Source organism: Rhamphochromis longiceps, linkage group LG6 (genome assembly GCF_057381845.1).
Source record: "Rhamphochromis longiceps isolate RC_006_pf linkage group LG6, R_longiceps_female_GT1.1, whole genome shotgun sequence".
NCBI classification, from domain to species: domain Eukaryota; kingdom Metazoa; phylum Chordata; class Actinopteri; order Cichliformes; family Cichlidae; genus Rhamphochromis; species Rhamphochromis longiceps.
The window spans coordinates 16,387,224-16,409,790 of NC_140562.1; the positions used below are offsets into that span (position 1 = coordinate 16,387,224).

The following is a 22,567-nucleotide window of genomic DNA, read 5'->3' on the forward strand; positions in this document are numbered from 1 at the left end:
ACACACACACACACATACAAAGAATATCACACCAATCGTTTTTCCCAGGAGCAAGACGCCCTGAAGCAAAAGAAGTGACCTATTATCACTTGACTTCAGACAGTTCAGGTAATGCTACAGAGCATTAGCATTTCTCTCCCAGAACTACCAAACCTGTAATCTGAGGCGTCATCAAAAACCAAAACTTGGAGCTTCCCTGTCGGCTCTGAATTGGAGATTAATGTTGTACAAAAGGTTGTGACTTAATTTAACATTTAAATCAGCTAAAGGCCGATCCAGAAGTAGCAAGTGAATGTTTTTTCCTTTGATTTTCCACTCAGCACTTCTGAAAGTTCAGGAAATCTATACAATGTGTTTAGCTTGCTGTTTTTTTCACCTCCCACTGATTGAACAATGAGTGCTTGGTTTAAAACTTTGTAACTAGATTTTTAACCTGAACATTTAGATCCATTTAGATTTGATTGAAGCCACAATTTGGAGATCTGATTACCTCTTTTGCTTTTTTTCATCTTCTTTTTTGTCTTTTCCTCTGAAACATATTAATCTGAAAAACATTCATTTGGGTTTGGCTCAACCCACCAAATTGGAAATTAGATCAGTTAGTGGACAAATTTGTTTGAGACTTTGATTTGATTGGCCAAAAACTTTTTCCACTATTTCTTTTTTTTAAAACCCAAGAAAATGCTTGTTCTTCACAGTGACATTGAAAAATGCTCAGGTTGAGTGCATTTTTACAAAAACCATCCCCCTGATTCTATTAAATTATAAAGCACTTTTTCCTTCATTTACAAATTATGTCTCTATTCTAAAATAGGCTGCCAATTATAAACACGTATTGTTTTAAGCATCACATGATGGTGAGGAGAAGGAGGTGGAAGAAGAACCTGTGCAAAAACACAGTCGGGTGTAAGAAAAAAACAAGGGTTTTCTGATTCTTATTGTTATTATTATTTTTTAAATTCATTTAAATACTTGGAAGTTAAAAAAGACGTTAGAAGACGTTACAAAAATGTATTTAATTCTTTAGTTTTTCATTTTTCTGTTGCAAATCAAGGTCAGTGAAATTACCATATTAGTTACCTTAGGGTTAGGGTTGGGCTGGTTAGATGCCATGATGTTGAGGGGCTGGGAGAAATACATATAAGCTCTTCGACTTCACAGAGAGGGGTTGAGGCCATTTTGGATGTTTACTGAAGTTTGGTTTCTCACTCGAAAAAGGGTTAACAACCAGTTGCTGTTGTTTTGACAGTAGAATGTTTCCCTTGCTCAACAGGACTTCCTTTGTTGTATTTTTCATGTAAAATATTGCAACATATGTTGACAGTTTGTTCTGGACCGCAGGCCTGACCAGGCTTAGCACTCGGACTCGGTCATGCTCTAGTATTACTCACAGAAAGTATTTTGGTTTTATCTTGATGAAATAATATATCATTTAGCATCATTCATGATTAATGGTGTCTTCACAGATGTGCACATTTGCATTAAAGCACTCCATATACAATATCAGATGGCAGCTTTTGAACTGTAAGTAAAAAAAAAAACAAGCTGAATGGCCCCTCTCCTCTTTAGCCCAGAGCACACAACATCTCTAAGTTGTCCATGAAGAATTTCAAATATTGATTCCCCCAGACCACAGGACCGTTTTTCCCTCAACTTGAGCTTTAAATTGTGTTTTTCTTGAAGAGTTTGAACTTACTGTTAGTGCAGCAATGACCTGTATTCACCAAGATTTTGATTTTCTGTAGTATTTCTGAACCCGTGCACAGGAATTACCACACATTACTGTAATCATTTAATAATAAAATACAATACAATTTTATTTATATAGCACATTTAAAAACCAGAGGTGCTTCACAGAACCAATTAAGAGCAATAACAATGTATATGTAGATAATAAAACCCCCAGTTTACTTTGTATTTTTATGTTAAGAAACAGCTACTCACGTTACCAAAAACCCTCATAAGTTCTGCTGGGTTTATTTTCTTTAGCATTATACAACTTTTCCAGTCTTCTGTTGCCCCTGTCTTAACTTTCCTTTTGAAACATGCACCATTTTCAGTTAAATGTAGTTGAAATGACTTGTAAGTCATTGCATCATTTTTCTAATTTACATTTTACACAAAGTTCAAACTTTTTGAAGTTCATGTTGTGAGTTTAAGGTTTTGTACACGGGTCCTTTCCCCGTTTTTTGACTTTTTCTTTATTGTTGCTCCTTCTTCTCCCCTGCCTGGTCCCTGTCTCCGTCTCTCTCACAGACCCACATGGCCCCTCATTCACCATTGGTAAGGCCATATGGCTGCTGTGGGGTCTGGTGTTCAACAACTCTGTGCCTGTGCAGAACCCGAGGGGCACCACCAGTAAGTTCATTGTCTCGGTGTGGGCCTTCTTTGCTGTCATCTTCCTGGCCTCCTATACTGCCAACCTGGCTGCTTTCATGATCCAAGAAGAGTTTGTGGACCAAGTCACTGGACTCTCTGACAAGAAGGTGGGGTTAAACACACACAAATGGACATGTAAACACACACGCGCGCACACACACACACACACACACACACATTCACAGTCAGGGTTGCTCTTGTAATGGATGCCAGCCCTGCAGCCAGACAGGACTCTCTAGGGAGCGCCCTTGGGCTTCAACAACCCAAACCCTCTGGCCGTAGCTGTCACCACACTAACACTGCCAGCACAGCAGACCTACAGGCACACACACACACACACACACACACACATACACACACACACACAAGCTGCATAGATCAAAGCCGTGTGTGTTTGTGTTTGGATGTGTATGAGTGTGTGTGTGTAGTTTCCAGGGGCTGGCAGTGTCAGCAGAACCCCAGCCAGTCTTACGCTAGACTGGACACACAATGATGATGACTGATGAGTCCACTCCACTGTCTCTCCCACCTCCTTCCTCCTCTGTCTCTTCTTGTCACGTTCCACTCTTCCTCCTCTCTCCTCTCCCTCTCCTTCGTTTTCACACTTTAGCTCCGACTCCTACTCTCTCCTACCCCCCCATTTTTTCACTCCTACTTTGTCTTCCTGCTGTCTCTCACCACTGCTCTTCATCTCTGAGCCTTTCTGTTTTAAAGTTTCTCTTTCCCTCTTTGTGCTCCTGTCTCACGCTGTCTTTTCCCCCTTTGAACAATATGTCACTATTTCGCTGTACTTATTTTTCCTCACTGCAGTTCCAGAGCCCGTACTCTTATTCCCCTCCATTTCGGTTCGGGACGGTTCCAAACGGGAGCACCGAGCGCAACATCAGGAAGAACTACCCAGATATGCATCAGTACATGACCAAATACCATCAGACCGGCGTCGTGGATGCACTAGTCAGCCTCAAGACCGGGTACTGTTAACTTGTCAAGCCAACTCACATCAAGGAAAGATTCTTTATACCTGAGGCGGTCATTCTGTTGGCAAACACCACATATGCTTAAGAACATGTGAAAACAAACACAAAAAGAGTCATTGCATCATGCAGGAACTCGACCCCATGGGGCTAAACAGTAGCTTATGCTAAAATGCTGCAGTAACTGTGCTGAGTGTTTCTGTCACTGACATTGTCTGCAAGTGCTCATTATAGAGTCTTGTTGCTGCTGGAAAGAACGAGCTGCCAAAACAGGGAGAGTGTAATTTGTTCTGGAGTTCGCTACCTTTATTCTTCCATCTAAACACACACTAAATAGAAGGATGGCTACAGTGCTCTTATTTGTTCATTAGTTTTGCAGGCTTTGATCTTTCTTCAGAAATAATTTTCATTTCTTTGGTTTTCTTGTTCCGTAATAATTACTTTATTGATACTGCATATGAAAGAAATAAGGTTTGTTTTTTAATACACTAGGCTTTGTTTATACAGCATCAAAACTGTATAATGAAGACGTTCAGCAGCATTATCAGTATTTTGCTAACTTATTAGGCAAAAAAAAAATGTTGTTTTGACAGAGAAAAATATAAACACTTGGGAGTCTGAGTTAAAATTTCAGTCCAGTCATGAAATGGTCTGTGATGCACATTCAGGACGCTCTCTATCCTTTAATTAATTTATATTGTTTTCCAGTGCTGTGCACAGTTACACAAGTGAATATTAGTTTAAAATTATCTGTGGAGCAGCAACTCTCAGCAACAACAGATCGCCCATGTATTCATTTCATACAGTATATGCGCATTTACATCCAAAGTATAACTTATATTTATGCACATGTCTAGCCCCAAGGTATACTCATTCTATTATATAAAACCAAAATGAAGTTAAGTGCAGGCTTCTTCTGTTCAATGGGATGATGATAGAGGGTCCTTGTTGCCTTGTATTTGGTCAATCATTCATCAGGCTCTATTCTGTCGTTTTTTTTTCCTTTGCTGAGTTCAGATGTATCAGGCTCACATCTGGGCTAGTATCAGACACAAACTGTGGCCTCTTAGCTAGCAGCCCATAGTGTCAGTGCAAAAACAAGATCTAAAAACTGAAGGGTACAAGCCTGTTTATGTGAAAAATATCAGTTACACAAAATTATCTTTCCTTCTTGTATTTGTTTTTCACTGAAGGGGGGGGGGGGGTTAATCCCTGGAGAGGTACGTTTTTCTTGGTTTTATGAGAAAAAGGCAAAAGTTCATACAAAAACTATAAAAATAGTAACTTCAGTTACTACTAACCAATTGTTACAGCTATTGTACAACTGAGCATTTTGGAAGTACCCCTATTCGTTTTCTTTCTGACTGTTTAACAAGAGTGATGCCACTTTGATTTCTAAATGTAAGAGTTTAAGCTAGCTGCCAGTTAGCTTAGAGCAAAAACAGCTGTCCTGACTCCACCAAATGTCATGAACACTACACCAAATGATATCAAAAGCTGAATAATTAGCACAATATTAGTTTAAAAAAGGAAGCCTAAAGACTACACATTCTGTAATATGTAAAGCTAACTGGCTTTAGCTTTCTATTAAATCAGTGGATCTCAAACACTTTCAGAAGGTGAAAATGGCTCACGTTCAAAATCTTGCAATTTTAATTAATAACATTAAATATTATTATTAATAATTTAGTTCACAGTAAAAAACTGAGCCAGTTTGACTGTCGGTGAAGTAAAAGTTTGTACAAGTATTAGTAAACTCTTTTTTTAGCTCATCTGGCCAAAGGAACAGTGAGGTGTCTGCCACTGTGAGACATCCATCATCTGCCCACAATTCACAAAAAGCATTACTCTTCCAACGTTATTGGTGAGACTTTCATCTAACTTGGACACAATGATCACGTAATGGGACTTCACCCAAACCGAGCTCCAGGTCCTGATTGTTGTTTTATATTCTGGCTTCAATCTGTTAGTGCTTAATAAGTATATTGTATACTACTTACAGGAAGCTGGATGCTTTCATCTACGATGCGGCGGTGTTGAACTACATGGCGGGGAGAGATGATGGGTGTAAGCTGGTGACCATCGGCAGCGGTTATATCTTTGCCACTACAGGTTATGGCATTGCCCTGCAGAAAGGATCCTACTGGAAACGCCTGGTTGACCTGGCCATACTGAGCATCATAGGAGACGGTAAGCCGTGGAGAGCCATCTCAGTCACACACTGTACTGAAATTGAAAGTCTCTAAGTTGTTGGAGGACTTTGCTCAGTTGTGCCATCGCTCAGCTTTCTCCTCCTTTACCCCTCTCCCTCCAACACTCAGCCTCCCTCCTCCCTCCCTCTGTCAGAAAGCTATCAAGGGCTAGTCTTAACACACCATTTCATCATCATTACTCTCCGGGTTTGTGTGCGCGCATGCGTGTGTGTGTGTGTGTGTGTGTGTGTGTGTGTGTGTGTGCGCGTGTGTGTGCCCACCGTGTCCTGTTATGTTTACTCCTCCAGATTGTTCTGTATAATAAGCTGTGAGATGGTGCGAATGGAAGAAAGAGAATCAGTCGGACAGAAATCAAACTGCTGAAACCACTAAAGCGCTTTGCTTCACACACGGCCATTTTATTCAGGGCAAACACCCTCGTGCTCAAGCACACGCGTTCTCAGACACACTCAGTTTGATAATAATTCCTCCCATCTTTCCTTATCACTCCATCACTATCAATTCTTCGCCCTCCTCCTACAACCTCTTTTTTCCACTCCGCCTCCTGTCTCCTTTCCATTACGATCTATTTACCACTTCACCTCTCGCCCCTCCTCCCTTCTCCCCATCTCGCCTCATATGCCTCTTTTCCCACCACATCCCTTTCTTGCCCTCTGCCACCCATCACCTCGTTCACTTTTTCTCCTTACGTCTCGAATTCCTTTGCCTTCATTCCTCACGTTGTTCTTTTTTCCCCTCCAGTGTTAACCCTTCACATTCATCTTTGCAACAGGTGAGATGGAGGAGCTGGAAGCTCAGTGGCTGACTGGGATCTGCCACAATGAGAAGAATGAGGTAATGTCCAGTCAGCTGGATGTGGACAACATGGCAGGGGTCTTCTACATGCTGGCCACGGCCATGGGCCTCTCCATCCTCACCTTCATCTCGGAGCACCTTTTCTACTGGAGACTGAGATACTGCTTCACTGGTGTCTGCTCTGGAAGGCCGGGCATTCTCTTCACTATCAGCAGGGTAAGAAAGAGGAAATCATCACACACCTGGAAGCGTGCACAGGAACCCACATTTTCACAGCAGGAAGTTTTGGTTCCTAGTTTTCAAAATCTCACGCAGGACTTTAATGCTTCAGTCACACTGGAGCATTGCCAGCATTTTTGAAGCATGGACTTGCAGTCTTGTTGCCTTTGATTGTTTCACAGACAGGGGCCGAGTCTGCAACCACTCACAGTCAGTTCAAACAGACTTTGACGAGTTGGTCACCTCAACTATGTGCAGTTGGCTGCCAAATGTGAAAATATTCAATGCAATGCAATCGTCAGTTTTCCAAGTCACAAGGATGTCTCCGTCCTCTTTTACTCTAGTGTGACTGAGGAATAGATAGCTGCTGTTAGAATTCATAGCAGTGAATGGCACTTAGTGATAAAACAGGGCCCTATAGGGTATAACAACTGATGTACAACGCTCATTCAGACTGCAAGAAAGCACTGGATTTTCCTATATCAATAATGGGATGAGGGCTGTGAGTGTCTCATAATGTTATTGATGTTTAACAGCACAGCCGGCTAACAGAGTTCTCTCAAAGAAAATCCGATAAAGAGAAAAAGCGGGCTAAACATACAGAGAATCTGCAAGAGAAACAAACATAACTATATTTGTAGATTACTTCAGGCCGAAGCAGAGAAATAACAGGGAAAAACAACTCAGCACATTATTGCGGCTGTGAGGGCCGGTGGAGAGCATTTGTGGTGCCTAACAGCAATAATTCAAACAGCACAGTAAATTTTAAGAAATGATTAGTTTGCTGCTGTCTTGTTGTGAAAAATTTCCTCTAAAACAAAGCATCCAAATTTTAATCCATTCTGTAATTTGCCTAATCTTTATGCTTATTCCGGGGCATCGAAAATACACACAGGGATGTGCAGAAAGGACTTTTCTAACAGATGAATCAGAAACTCACATAAATCTACGGGCCTGTGTGTGTTGCTGTGATTCAGCTGTCTGAAACTGTCTCAAACACAAACAGTTGTTACTGTTAGGATACAATAATTTTTTGCACGTGTGTGTGATTAAAAAGGAAGGAAGGGCAGTGTGATAATGGAGCCCAGCTGAGGCAGAGATGAATTTACTGCTGCGCGCACGGACGACAGGATAGAGGAATCAGACAACTAAGAGGACGCGAGTTCATTTACATACACACAACGCCCTTCTCTCTCACACGTGAAAGTTAAAAAATATAGTGAAAGAACAAAGATATTCTCCCAGTTTCACCACTGCTAAATGTCATCCTGTTTGCTGATAGGCTGATGGCATCCGATATCGAATATTCTGACGTTCGGTGCGTCGCTGGCTCTCTTCTAAAAATGGCAACACATTCGCAGGTGGAGTGAGATGAGGGACAGGCTTGACCAAACAGGGGTACACATTGATATATGCACACGCACACACAAATACACACCCAAAAAACAAAATGGGCACACACAGATAGACCACTATTTCATTATTCATATGTCATGTCTCTGTGTTAGGCAGGGCTTTTATTCCAGACGAGCAGCATTTCACACATTAAGTGTTTTACAAAAAGAGTCCTGTGTGTGTGTGTGTGTGTGTCTGTGTGACTGTGTGTGTTTCTTGGCGTGCACATGCTGTTAGAGCAGCGATGCTGGAGGTTAAGTGGCTCTAGGAAGAACATCTCCTTGCACTCAAAGGCCCCCTCCAGTGACATCATCACCTAAATTTAATTTTCTAGGCGCCTCAGAAAGCAGTTCATCTAAAAAAGTGGTGATTATCTCTTCTAGCCACATTACAAAAACAAAATGAGGTTAAGGTTTGCAGTAAACGCACTGGAGAGAGGATGCAGAGGTCTCTGCTAATTTACCTCACAAGGAAATTAGTCTCGGGGATTGTCTGAACTTTTTTTGTGAAGTCACTGGGTTGTGAATTACACTAACTCTCTATTATCTCTCCTATCTCCCTCCTCTCCGGCTCTCATTTCCTTTCCTTTTCTTCCATTAATTTCCTCTCCTCGTCTCCTCTCAGGGTATATGGAGCTGTATCCACGGCGTTCATATAGATATGAAGAAGAAGGCACCAGAGCTGGGCTTCAGTCCTCAAGCCAACATGCTGCACCTGCTCAAGTCTGCCAAGTCCATCGCTTTGCCTTCTCCCAAACGCAACACAGTCGTTGTGCAGCCCAGCATCATAGACATGATGTCAGGGAAAGGTACTCAGTACACTCAGAGGGTCACTTGGAAATGTCCTTACTTCTTAAAGACAAGTCTATTTTATCATTTTAAATGGCATTGGTTAGATGTTGTTAGTGGTTGTTGGAATCATTGATGATAAATAACAATGAGCGGTTGAGGTGCCTTAAAGGTCGTCAACTGAAAGAATCATCCAAGCGTTTATGTGCTGGTTTTGAAGAGTGAAACCGACTGTTATATGGCCTGGTGTAGACAAGTTTCAGAAGAAAGTGTTCTTGTTTGGGGGGCATTTGGAGACGAACCGATGACTGATCCAATTTATTGCTTCTTAAATCAACAGTTTTCAGCCGGGCTAACACGATCAGTTTGCTGTCTAACTTAATAAACTTGCATTAGGCAACGCAATAAGCAATTCACACACTGTTGCTGGCAACGGGCCTCTGTTTTCCTACACAGTTATTCAGTTAAAAATGAATCATAATTTATGATGATGTCATGAATCATTAATCATCATTTGCAGATCTTCTGATCAGGTTCATGTTATATTAAATAAAAGCTTTAATTGGAAGAACAAGGGCATTTCTAAACCATAGAGGGGTTCTACTAACTGTATTTTCTGAGCTCTGAGCTCAAAACTAATATATTGTGCCAGCGCAAATCAGGAAGCCGTGTCACCTGTAATAAGATCGTTCACATAGCATCTGCCTTTTCTTTACATTGTCTGTATGCGTGAGTAAAGGTGACTACTTTCACCTTGCTGACTGTCATGTCCACGCCTTCCTCGTGATTAGAAATACATTAGATGTCACACATTGCATGTCGAGGCAGTAGATGATGTATCAGCTGACCTGGCTGAGCATCCAACCAATCATCCATATTTTGTATCTTCTGTCTAAGGTGCATCTCTCCTTGTCTCCTAGGTAACTCCCTCCATACTCTGCCTCAGAAGGGTCCTGGTCTCTATAGCAACGCTGCAGGTCCACAGGGCTTCCTGTCATTGTCCGGGAGGCACAAAAACCTCCTCAATAATGCTGCGCCATTTCCTGGGCAACAAAAAGCTCCACCCCACCAGACCAGCCCCAACAAGCCCCAGCTGTCAATCACAGATGACAACGGCCAAACCCGCCTCACCGGGGCGGGCCTCACTGCATCAAAGCCCCGAGCCTTGTGGAAGAAAAGTGTCGAGACCCTGAAGACTCAGCCGAGCGTCGTATCTCCAGGCCACAGCCCCGCCCCTGCATCTGGGCCCGGACCGCCACAAATGAAGAGCCAGCGCTACCTACCCGAGGACCCACAGCACTCGGACCTCTCGGAGTGCTCCAGTCGGCCACCGTCACACAAAGATTCTGACTCCATGGCAGCAAGGGGCGGATTTAAGCCAATCAATCAACTGAGGAAGAGGGGTGGGGGCGGTGGAGGAGCAGGCGGTGGAGGTGGAGCATCCAAGATCTACTCCATTGATTCAGACCAGGCCAGTCTCCAGTCCGTTCCCCCATACCAGCGAGACAGCCAGGGGGGAAGTGATGAGCACCCTTACCCCCCTGACCTGTTTCCACCTGACAGCACATACCCGCACACACTCTCCCACCAGTCAGACGCACCCATTTTGCAGCTGAGCGCCAGCCTCCTACACCACAGTCACAGCGCTGAGGCCGACCTGCACTCTCTGAAGGATAAGAAATACAGCACCTACACTCACAGCAGGTATTTTATTTAGCATTAATCGCACATAAAGCCCCGTTTAAGGTGCTTGTTTTGTCTCTTTGTGTATAATCAGCTGCGTCTTCTCTCCCTCTAGTGTGAAAGAGAAGGTCGGAGGTTCATTCGAAGCCCCAAGCGCAGGTCCAGGGACGCAAAGTGTCAGGCCCGGCCACTGTCGCTCCTGCCTCACCAAGCTGAGCGGTTACTCTGGCCTCTACACTGTTCGCTCACCACAAGCTCGCTGCGATGCCTGCGCCCACCTGGGGAATTTGTATGACATCAGTGAAGACCACCTGCACTCGCACTACTCCCACACACACCCTCACCCACACAGCGCGGACATGTTCACGCACTACCTTCCCCAGAGCGAGCTGGGCCTGGTGGGTGAGGGGGACGGGCTTGTCAGCCACTTTGAGCCCACCCCTTCCTCCCCGTCCCCTCTCCCCACCTCCTCCTCGGCCCAGCACCTCCAGCTGAGTCGCCAGCACTCTTACGAGAATGTGCTTCCGGACGGCATTCCCGAGCGGCAGTCGCAGGCCCACCCCCACATGCGGGGGCTGAGTCTGCCTGACAGAGATAGGGAGAGGGAGCTGACCCTGGATGAGGGGGCCTATGCTAATGTTCTCACAATGCGCTCTGATCGTCCGCTGAGCAGCCGCAGCCCCCCCTCTCCCTCACCCTCCCACCACCACAGTTTGGACACCCCGATGCCTCTGCCGCGGCGCTCGAAGAGCCTCTTCCCCGACCGCCCATCCCACAACCCCTTCCTACAGTCGGCGCCGGGCACGGCACAACGCGATCCCGCCTCCCAGGCTACAACACGAATGCCACTGAGAAATTCCGCCCATGAGCTCTATAAGCAGCGAATGCCTGTGTCACTTACTCTGGGTAACCATGGCAACCATCACTTCAACCAGCATGGCGGCCAGGTCGACCAACAGGTGTTCTACCCTCCGCAGGAGCCTCCCGTTGTGGCCTACATGGTCCCACCTGCTGCCTCGCAGCCAATGAGCTATGTGACAGCGCCGCGAGCCTCGAGCGCGGGCGGCAACCGACCCCGGCTCTACCGCCGCATGCCCAGCATCGAGTCTGACGTCTGAGAGTCACACGCAGCACACTAAAAATCTCACTGAAACACACTAACACGCACGCATGCAAAGAAAGAGGTGTGTGTGACCGGACGAGGCAGCTCTGATTCTAAGCACATGCACAAGAAACACACACACAGACAGACACGCACACACGGGTGAAAAGCGGGAAGCTCGGGACTAAAAAGGTTAACAGCGAGTAAATAAATCATTGTTTTCTTTACCACACCCTCCATAGGTCAGAGATGGGAGGGCCACAGGGACAGCTGGAGGCACAATACAAGATGAAGAGAGTGTGTGTGTGTGTGTGTATGAGTGTCAGTGTGTGTACCAGCCTCGAGCCGCGAGCAACGAGGCACGAACTGACAATTTGTCCGACAAGACGGATCGACATCCTGTGGAATACGAGGGACACTGTACACGGTTTCTTAACGCCAGCAGTGGGACGTAAGGGAACTTGTGATGAAGTGTTTGGAAGACGAGCCGACCTGTCACGCCCTCTCACCAGCCTCTTGGAGATAAAGGGGACACACAAGAAACCCCTTTCTTTCTGAGATTACACACACACACGCATATTTAACCTAAACACACCCACCCCCTCTCTAGGACTCTCCTGTTGCACTATGATTTCCAGTCAACCCGTATGTTGTCTGAGCCTCCAAACTGCACTGCCAGCATGGCTTAAAGAGTAGTAAACTTCACTTAGAGTAATCCTTGACTTGAATGGAAACCACTATCTATGTAACAGACCGGACCGGGCAGCGGGCAGCTGGTCAGGAAACAGGTCTGAGAAGTGTATCGGCGCCCGCCCGCAGACGTACAAACACTCGAACACACACACGTGCTGTCTGTTGTTACGGGGGGGGGGGGAACCACAGACTGTTTGTCACTGTTGATGTCAGATAATTGAACATTCCAAAAAGTGGTCCGAACGCGGCCACCAGTTAAAAGCCTCTCAGGATGAGGGTGTGTGTTCTAGTGTTTTATCGATCTAGAGACATACAGTATAGCATCCTTGCTTCCTCTCTTAGCTAGCCTTCAGGTCATACTGCATGCTTCCTACTGCCCTGTGTTACAGTTAAACTCCTATACAGGGTCATATATGCACACATCCATACATGCAGACACACACACATACACATACGCAGTAGTCTAGGATAGTAGTGTAGGGTTGGGTGTGTGTGTCGAGGCTACAAGATAGCTTCATTTTGTGCACTTTGTAGATTTTATACCCTGCCACCTACACAAGACGTTTGACCAAAAACACTTTTATACTGAAAAATATGAATATTCTCAGTCATTCGCTGAATAGATGTTTTTTCTTTTCTCTTAATTTCTTCTTTGGCATTGGGGTTTAGGGCACTGTTCCATTGTGAGGTCGGACATTTTACAGTGTTAGATAATGGGGTACAGCATCATGCATACAGTATACACAACACAAACTTGAAATCTTTCTCTTCTTTTTGAACTTTTACCCGCGCTCCATCTTCTCGCCCTGCCCCCTCCCACTGATCCTTTTCCTCCATCCCTCTCCTTAACCAGGTTTCCTCCTCGATTCTTCTTTTTTCACTCCCCCTGCTTCCTCCTGTAGAGTAGACCGAGTATGAGAAGATTAAAGTTCAGTCGTGGTGTTTTTAAAAAAGAAAAAAGAAAAAAAACTCAACATTTTGCTGGAAATCACTTAACATCAGTAGCTGTGAGAACTCGTTCGGCTCTCGTAGGATCCCAGTGCTTTTTTTCTAATAACTTTCTATGTCAAGCAAAGGAGCCGGTTTTAATGTCTCCGTAGTGAATTTAGAGGCTGAGTGTATCGCTGTTGCAGATTTACTCATCTAATGAATGCTCCTGGACGCGCGTCAGAGTAAGCTGGTACTTGTGTGGCTCTTGTGTTGGCGAGAACACGGCGCTGTGTTTCAGCACTGAGAGTCACGTGGCAACGCGGAGAGTTTGCAAAGTGACTCGTTACAGAGGCAACACTCGCGCACACACAGACACACTCAACAAGCTGGCAATGTGTGTATGAGTGTTCTAGAAATCCATAATCTACTGAGTAAGGGCACTGATTTGTTTTTTAAATTTATTAATTAATTTATTTTTTAACACAAGGATTTTGATGGAAAAAGGACTTGATATCCCATTAGCTGAGCGTCTGTCTATTCTCTTTCTTTCTATGCTCTATTCTCTCTCTCATACGCGCGCACACACACACAGGCAAACCACGCTCACATATATCTAATATATATATTGGCTGCAAAGAATGCGAGAGAGTTTGAACAAAAAACAGCACCTTTGAACGGTGAACGCTGCCCCTCTTTTGGTAATCTTAACAGGTTTGATGTGTGAGTTATATGCACAATATCAGGTTGCAATATTATACTTCTGTACAGAGAAAATCTTTGTTTTAAATGTTAGAAACTGATTTCATTTGTTTGATTTGAATGGTATTAAGTGTTGAATTCATTTCAATAACAACGTGGCTTTTTAATTCTGCTTCTTAAAAACAAAAAAAGACTGGCATGGTTTAGATTATCGTGATTTTGTTTGCTTTTGTTTTTTTGGTTTTTTTTTCATTTATTTCTTTATTTTTCCCCTCTGGTGTGTTGCTGGTTGGGACCTCACTGTACAGTCGTCACTGCTGGGTTAATGACTAGTTAACTATGCCTGTTAACTAGCTGCACGTAGCTGGGTCATCTGATTCACACTCAATGAATAATGATCGTCCAGCCTGTGTGGTTAATACAAAAAAAACCCTCCCACCCACGTAGTTCCACTACAAGTCTGTGCTGTTTTACCTGTGAGCGAGTGTGAGTGTGTCTGTGTGCGTGTGTGTTTTACACCGTGCAGGCATTTATATAAGACAGAGGATGTGTGTATTTACAGGTTGTTTGTGGTGTGTGTGTGTGTGTGTGTGTGTGTGTGTGTGTGTGTGTGTGTGTGTGTGTGTGTGTGCTTGTGTGCTTTTCTGGACTCTCTTCCCTTCATCCCACACGTAACCTTCTGACCTGGCTCTTACTCATACAACACAAATACAGCTAGGCACACACACACACACACACACATGTTGCGTCTGTACCGTTGTGATTAAGCGAGCATGAGGTATGCGTTTTTGTATGTCCACCATCACAGGTTTTTACACCAACCTTTTGGTTTTACTTTCAGATTTTTCAAATTGCATGACGTGCTCGTGTTTCTGGTGGTACATATTTTGCTGCAACACCTAAGTTCTCCCTGAGTTAGACCTACTGGACTACACGAACCAACACATACCCTTCCACGTCTTGGTCAGAGGCCTGGATGGTTACACTTCCTGGCTCCTGGCCCCATGATGTCAGCGGTAAGGCACCCGGCTGGCTCCCACATAGCCGCTATCGAGGAGCACACTTAGTGTTCCCGGGGCTCAGTACAGATCTCAGTTTGGCCCAGGTGTTCACACACAAACACACATACACTGTACTAGGTGGACAGAGTGTGTTGGTGTGTAGTCCTGTGGGTCTCCCTGCCGTGTATCTCACTTGTGTATAAGTTCAGGGGTTTCTAAGCTACTAGTTGTGTTGTAAATACTACCTTGTCACTCAGTACCTCTGTACAATCTGTAAATAAGTAAAGGTTACATTTTTCTACTTGTCTGGGTTGTGTCAGTTCTTCAGTCTGCCACTAACGAATTCATCTTTAAAGTGTTAAACATGAAGTTTAAGAAAAATAAAACACAATTATTCATTAGCCACTTTTAGACTAAACAGATCCAGAGAACCAGGAACCTTCCTGGCATTTCTACTGTCTGCATTAGCAGGGCTAATAGGAACTCTGAGGCGATGTAATGGCCAACCATCAGGTGGTGTCTTCTTGTTTTGATGCTTTATTGTCTTGTAATCCTATTTCAATGTCTTCATTTTCTTTATTATGTGCTTTTGGCCCAGAGACAACCTTTCACAGTCCTTGTAACTGACAGAGGAATTCACCTTCCCAATCTTTGCAAGAAATTCTGAAACTTCGTCGAACCCTGTTTTTTGGGGCTGAGAGTGGTCCTATAGACATTTTCTTTTTGTGGGCCAGTCCCCTAAGTTGGGTTTGCCTAAGCTCCATTAACAAAAAGCCAGTCATCTTTTTCCATGTTCTTTTGTATCCTCACAAAAATAAGCTCTATGACTATCCATCCATCCATTCTTTTCCACTTCAGGGTCACAGGGGGGTAGGGGCTGGAGCCTGTCCCAGCTGTTATAGGATAAGGTGGAGTGCACCTTAGACAGGTTGCCAACCTGCTGCAGGGCTAACACATACAGTCAGACAATTATCCACACATTCACACCTATAGATTTGGAAACATCTGAAAATGTACATGGAAATACAGTATGGAAGGCAAAATAGCCTGAACTCGTAGCTTTCTTCTCATTTCTATCAGTAGTCTCCAGGAATAGTTCTCCAGGCTTTTACAGGGACAATCAAAGCTCTTATTTTGAATGTTGGCTGCCTTTTGTTCTGTTCTCTGTCAAGATTATCCCACACCGCTTTAATAAAGCTGAGGTCTGGGCTCTGGGGAGGCCAATCAATGACTGACAGTGCTCCATTGTTTTTCTATCCAGGTATGATTTTAATGAAGCTGTTGCCAATCAGATGCTTTCCAGATGCTGTTGCTTTGTGGATCAAAATCTGTCAATATATTTGTGTTCATAATTCTATCCATTTTGACAAGATCCCAAACACCACTGACTAAAATGTAGCTTCAAACCACAACAGAGCCTCCACCATATTTTACAGATGGTTGTAGACACTCACTGCTGTACCTCTCCTGCCTTTCTCCGTACACATTGATGATGATCTGCACCAAAATGTTCAAACTTGCTGTCATCACTCCTTAAAGCCTGTTCCCTTTGATTATGAGTCTAGTTCTGATTAACTTCTCCCTGTTTACCCTCAGTATGAAAGGCTTCTTGGTAAAAGCAATATATAAAACATCATTTGTTACATTTTTAAAAAGGGCAGTACTTAATTACTCCCTGGAGAAAGTATTTTGATACACTGCTCGTTACATTATTCAGTCTTACATGCTGACACAAACCCCTACCTAATGACCTAATGAAAAAAAATACATCAAAAAAGACACAATCATAGCTGTAATGTGATTACTGAATTTAGAAAAACAGTGTGCATTATCAAAAAATGAAACGTGATCACAACCGACACTTGCGTTCATCCAATCAAAGTACCAAAAGCATCGAGAGGTGGCAATCACAGTGTAACGCATCTATCACTATCGCTGCTATCATGACAGGTTTCCAGTGACAGCGATGATATCGTGATACAAAGATACTGCAGTACAATTTGCAAAGCCATGATGTATGACTTGCTTCTATCATCTGTGTCACTGAAGAAGAAAAAACACTCCAGTGAAGACAAAAAAGCAGGATTCCTGTATCCACTTCACTGCAGTCCCATTGTGTGTGTATCATTATTACTGTTATGTGTTAATTCAATTACATAGCTCACTGGTTTGCTTTTCTCTGCTGTCCTCCATTCTGCCCCTTTGAGTATTTTTTCCAACACTTTGCTCTCATAAGCGCAACAACGAGGCATCATAAAGCAGTGACTCTGCTAACTCTCCTTCATGTTTTCTTTACAAAAAAATATCTGTATTTAGCACCACTGTATATAAGCAGTATGAGCCACAAAAAAACCCTCACTAAATCTAATAGCTGCAATATGATGATTCCCAGTTTCGGCACTATAGAAACAGAAACTACCTCCAACATTTGTACTTGGAAAAATTCCTGCTCTCCAAAACTACCCACTGACTTAATAATGTGCGATAGATAAAGCAGGTTATGCTGGAGGAGGATAAAGAAACCTGGCAACATGAGACATTTAGTATAACTCGTATGCCCCGTCAGACTGGGCCTCTCTGTCTGTATGTATCTCCTTCCATCTCTGCAGTTTACTGACTACTGAGAGAAAAGGGCTTTTTGGATTCTGCTGCAAAAGAGCTCTCTGTCCCTCTCTCTGTAGGCTTTCATAATGCACCCCTGGTGTGTGTGTGTGTCTGCGCGCACGATATGTGTATATATACGTGTGTGTGTTCAGATCAGTGTTCTGGTAAAAAGCTTTATTTTTATATTTTTGTCTCCCTCAGGAGACGGACGCTCTAATCTGGGTTGAAGTGGGACAGGAGAGGGGAGCAGGCAAGAGCACGTAGATACACAATCGCGCACGCACAATTCTATGCGTGCTGCAAATCGGCACACACCGAGGCTGGAGGATCTGTCACAAGCCACAGACCAGCTGCAGCCAGAGGAAAAAGAACGAGAGCAGAGAACAAAGACATGAGGACTCCCGCTGCAGCCATCCAGACTTTCTTTGAGATGTCTTTGTGTGGAGGAAACATCACAAAACACACCACAGAGCATCTGCACAGGCCCACATGAATGTATAATTGTGCACAAGTGTGTGTGTGTGTGTGTGTGCTTCTTCCAAGTCTAAGTGCGAGGACCACGACGGCCTAATTCTTCCTGACGTGATCCATATGCTCGTATCTAATGGACAGAGCAACAACACACACTCTCAGACTCGAGCCTCTTCCTCTTTTTTAATTAATAGAATGGAGCCACCCCACATGTCAGGCTGTAATGTAATTACTGTAACACACAGGGGCAGAATATATATGATCATTGCCCGCCTGCAGTAACTTACAACGCACTCTTAAATGTGGATATTCCTGCGGATACACAGACATAATCCCAGGGCTACACACACAAACACACACACACACATCTGACTGGGCCTTCTCCCACATATAGCCACTCTCTAGGGGTGTGAGATGAAGCAGATAAATGAAGATAATTAATTTCCTGGATTAAGAACGTCTCCATCTGAGCAAGCCCCCGGCTGGAGAGGAGTCAGAAGGAAAACAAGAGGAATAAGTCAGAGAGAAGAGGATGATGGAGGACGATGAGGGTGATAGTGCAGACTTTGACAGGGCCGCTGTAGGCTGTTGGCTCTTCCCTAGACTCCAAACATCCTCATTAACCAGCAGTCAGCCTACTCACTTAACACGTGTGTTAGCATGCACTCTTGTGTTCTTAAACTGCTCTGATCGTGTGTGTGTGTGTGTGTGTGAGAGAGAGAGCAGCATGTCAGCCTACACACTAAACAAACCCATGAAAATTCATAAGGACCTGGCGACGCCTACTCACTAATACTAAAAATACTGGAGTGAGTTGAGCCTAGTCAGAGGAGAGGAAAGGGGAGGAAGGAGAGTGAGAGAGAGAGAGAGTGAGGAGATGAATAGAGAGGAATGAGAGCGAGCGGCAGAGGAGGAGGGGGAGGGAGAGAAGACGAGATAGGTGTAACATGAAGCAGGGGAGAGGAGAGCAGGAAAAAAATGGGAGAAATAATAGTTACATCAACTGCATCAAAACTTGGAACATCTATTCTCAGCCTCCAGCGGTCAGCGCTCACTTTGTGTGCGAGTGAGCGAGTGTTTCAGTGTGAAAATGTTTTCCCACTTTCCCTTGATATCTTGAGCTTGAGGAGAGAGGCAGGAGAAGTTTCAGTTTTTTCCCTATGTCGACATTCACAGGCCGTTCTCGTGCCTATCTGATGGGGATTGACAGCATTTTACCGTCAAAGTCATCGGTGCAGCAGGGGGAGGCAGGGTGGGAGGGATGGGCAGTTTTGGATTTGGAGTTTTGCCTTTGGGACTTGAATAGTCAAAGGAGGACTTTTTCTTTCTGGATGTCTGGATCGGAGCCGGGCTGCTCCTTTCACGACTGCAAAGGTCGACTTTAGGACGGGTTCAGTGAAGCTGACAGATGACGTTTGATTGACAGCGCGGCTGTGTTTCTCGAAATCCCTTTTTTCAGCATTACATCTGTGAAAGGGATCAAAATCAATACAGAGTCAGAGACTACGTTTTATAATTCCACACATTCATCTTCCCTGTCAAAACCTGCCGCCTACATTACCTGTAACGCAACTCAGAAGCTCAGCCTGCAGTAGATACAGAGGTCCCGCTTCTTTCTAGCTCCACACCTCCAGACTTTTTTTATTTTCATTTGAGTCAGACTCACCTGAGACACTGCAATCACCGAGCAGCTTATGAGACCTACAAAGACATTGATGTTTGAAATCATTGTGGTTCTCTCTTAATAACTAGTTGTATCTTATAGTCAGTAAATATTCTTTAAGGCTTAACAGTTGAATAATAACTCATTTAAAAAGGCTCTATCTGCTGGTCATCAGATATGAAGTGCTCACTGAGTAGTTGCTGACTAGGTTTTGTGATTGGTACACAGTGATTTCTTACAGCATTTTTACATAGCAACTGGTTGCTGTTGAAAACAACACACATAAGAGCAGAATCTCTGTAAAAGTTGGTGCCAAAGCTGAAAACCAGGGGATGTTAATGCTGTGGAAATATTCCTGCGTTTTCCACTTAGCGTTCCTATTATGTGACAATTCAAGATGCAGCCTTCTTATGTAACCGCTTCTCACTCTTTACAGACTCCATATTAAAAAAATAAGCTCTAACAAATGTCTTCAAAGTCAGCCAACTAACAGTCTGAAAATAACTCTATTGTTAACCAAAGCAGTGTTTAAAGGTTCTCGTTCAGTATAACAGTGCGTCTGGTTTTAACTTTGGCTGATGAAAGCACTGATATCTTGAACTTATACGGTGCTTGATCTGAACCCTACTTTTAACTGAAAAACAAGTGATTATGGTAACTCTGGTATTTAGCATGCATGGGTAACTGGACAGACAGCACAACAATGTGAAAAACTAAGTGAACCCCATGACTCAGTAGCTTATAAAACCGCCTTTAACAGCAATAACTATACATTTGTGTTCTGTATGACTTCATCTGTCCCTCACATGATTTACAGACAGCTCTCTTAAGGTCCCACCACACCATTTCAATCAGGCTTAGGTCTGGATTTTGACTGGATCATTGTAACACATTGTTTCATTCAATTTCTTATTCAGATATTCTGTTGTAGATTAGCTGCTGTTGGGATCATTGTCCTGCTACATAACCCAGTTTGGGCCAAGTTTTAGCTGTTGGACAGACGGCCTCACATTTGACTCTAGAATACTTTGGTACACAGAGGAGTTTATGGTTGATCAATGTTCCCAGGTCCCGTGGAGCTGTGGCCACTTTGGTCTCATCTATCCAAAGAACATTGTTCCAGAACTCTTGTGGTTTGTTGAGATGCAACTTTGCAATCCTAAACTGTACAGCCATGATCTTTTTAGGGACAAGGGACCTTCTCCTGTCAATCCCTCCAAACAAGTAATTGTGTACTTACTTTTTCCACTGGACCACACAGAGCCCTTTCAAAGCTGTATTCTTTTTCACATGAGTGTACATAAAACATACTAAAACATACCTAGAGATCTAACTGAAGCTTCACTGGCGAGAAAGAATTTGATCCAAGACTGTATGTTGTGGTTAGTAGTGATATTGAATGGTATCTTCTTACTAATTTAATTGGGCTCGCCATATTTGCTGCTGGGACAATTTCTCTGGATCAGCAGATTTGACCAGTGGTTTTGTTTGTTTGTTTGTTTGTTTGTTTGTTTGTTTGTTTGTTTGTTTGTTTGTTTGTTTGTTTGTTTTTAAATCTGAGTCTTTGCAAATTCTCCAAGCTTACTGTCCAATACTGAATGCCTTTAATGTCCGGGATAAACGACTCCTTTCACATCTTTGATGTGGACTTTCTACTGGCTTTACTGAACACTGACAGCTGATGTCTGAATGACACCACAGTCTCTGTCAGTCAGCTCAGTTTGAGCAACAAAAGCAACATGGCCTCTTTGGTAGGAAGCTATAAATCTGAAATAAGCACTGTGTGAAGCGATGTCACTCATGACTGATGACAACTAGTCCCTGTCTCACCTCCTCCTTCTCTCTCACTCACACACAGAAAGAGTACCTACCACGCTATGCTTATGCTAATAGCTGTATGCTAATCAGGGCGCTTCCAGGTGCAAAAATAGACACAGAGCATTTAGAGTAAATTTAGCTTCAATAACCTGGCTAATCACACTATTAATGTTACATACAGCCGGTTGCACACGTGCACAGTGTGTGGCATTGTTGGTACTCTAATAGAAGGTTTCCACCTGACTGCTGCTGGCTGAGGGATGCTGGGAGGCAGGAACAAGGAATTGGACAAAACTCTGCTCCGTGTGCATCTCTGCTAGCCTCTCAACGCGTGAGAGTGTGTATCTGTGAGAGCCACAGCTCCCAGACTTCACGCCGTTTTGTTGTGTTTGTTTTATTTTGTCTCGTCTATAAATGATGAAGCTCCAGGCGGGAGAGAGAGAAGCACTCAGTCCTCCCCGGGGGGGAAAGTGCTTGCCGCTGGGCATCGTCCCCTCTGCATCACCCACCTCCTCTTCCACCCCTGAACAAGGACAGTTTGTGCATATGTGTGCATAGAATGTACAACATGTCTTAACATTTTGGAGGCACTTTTTCATTCGAAGCATTCATTTTATGTCATGCTGCTTTACTCATTAGTTCAGTGACACAGTCATTTGTCAGAGTCCAGCCTGTAATTCATCTAACATCTCTTCAAACACTCCTGTTTACGACATGGCTGACCTTGTGAGAGATCAACATGACCATCAGCAATAATATTTATTGTTCGTGTCATCTGCTTGGTGGGAAAAAAAAAAGTTTTAGCAATATTTTGTCGCCCAGATGGAGAGAAATCTTTCTGTCACTTAATCTGAGTTTGCTCGGTGAGATGGGGATGAGGGCAGCGTCTCGACTTTGATGTGGCATCAAATCATGATCTGAAAGATGCCAAAAAGGCATGATACAGTACCAGGTGTACAAATGCTGTAGGTCCTGGATGCAGAAATGTAGATAACTAGTCAACATGCTGTCAACAAAGCAAAATAATAAGTGCTTTGTTATTGTGAACACCAGCCAAAGATTATAATCAATAATGCAAATTGGTAAAAATGCACAAAAAAACAAGTTTTCCGCAGTTTGACTATTGAAAATACCTTTACT

General features: G+C 43.8%; 1 protein-coding gene across 1 annotated transcript in view; it reads left to right on the forward strand.

Moving 5' to 3' along the window:
• grin2ab (glutamate receptor, ionotropic, N-methyl D-aspartate 2A, b) overlaps positions 1-12,391 on the forward strand; it is a 128,625-nt gene extending 116,234 nt beyond the window's left edge. The window contains exons 14-20 of the mRNA XM_085409430.1: positions 2,257-2,486; positions 3,190-3,350; positions 5,356-5,543; positions 6,339-6,577; positions 8,600-8,783; positions 9,684-10,467; positions 10,562-12,391. Coding sequence (XP_085265556.1) covers positions 2,257-2,486; positions 3,190-3,350; positions 5,356-5,543; positions 6,339-6,577; positions 8,600-8,783; positions 9,684-10,467; positions 10,562-11,564 — 2,789 coding nt within the window. The 3' untranslated portion in view covers positions 11,565-12,391. The remainder of the gene's footprint in view (positions 1-2,256; positions 2,487-3,189; positions 3,351-5,355; positions 5,544-6,338; positions 6,578-8,599; positions 8,784-9,683; positions 10,468-10,561) is intronic.
• The last annotated feature ends 10,176 nt before the right edge of the window (positions 12,392-22,567 follow it).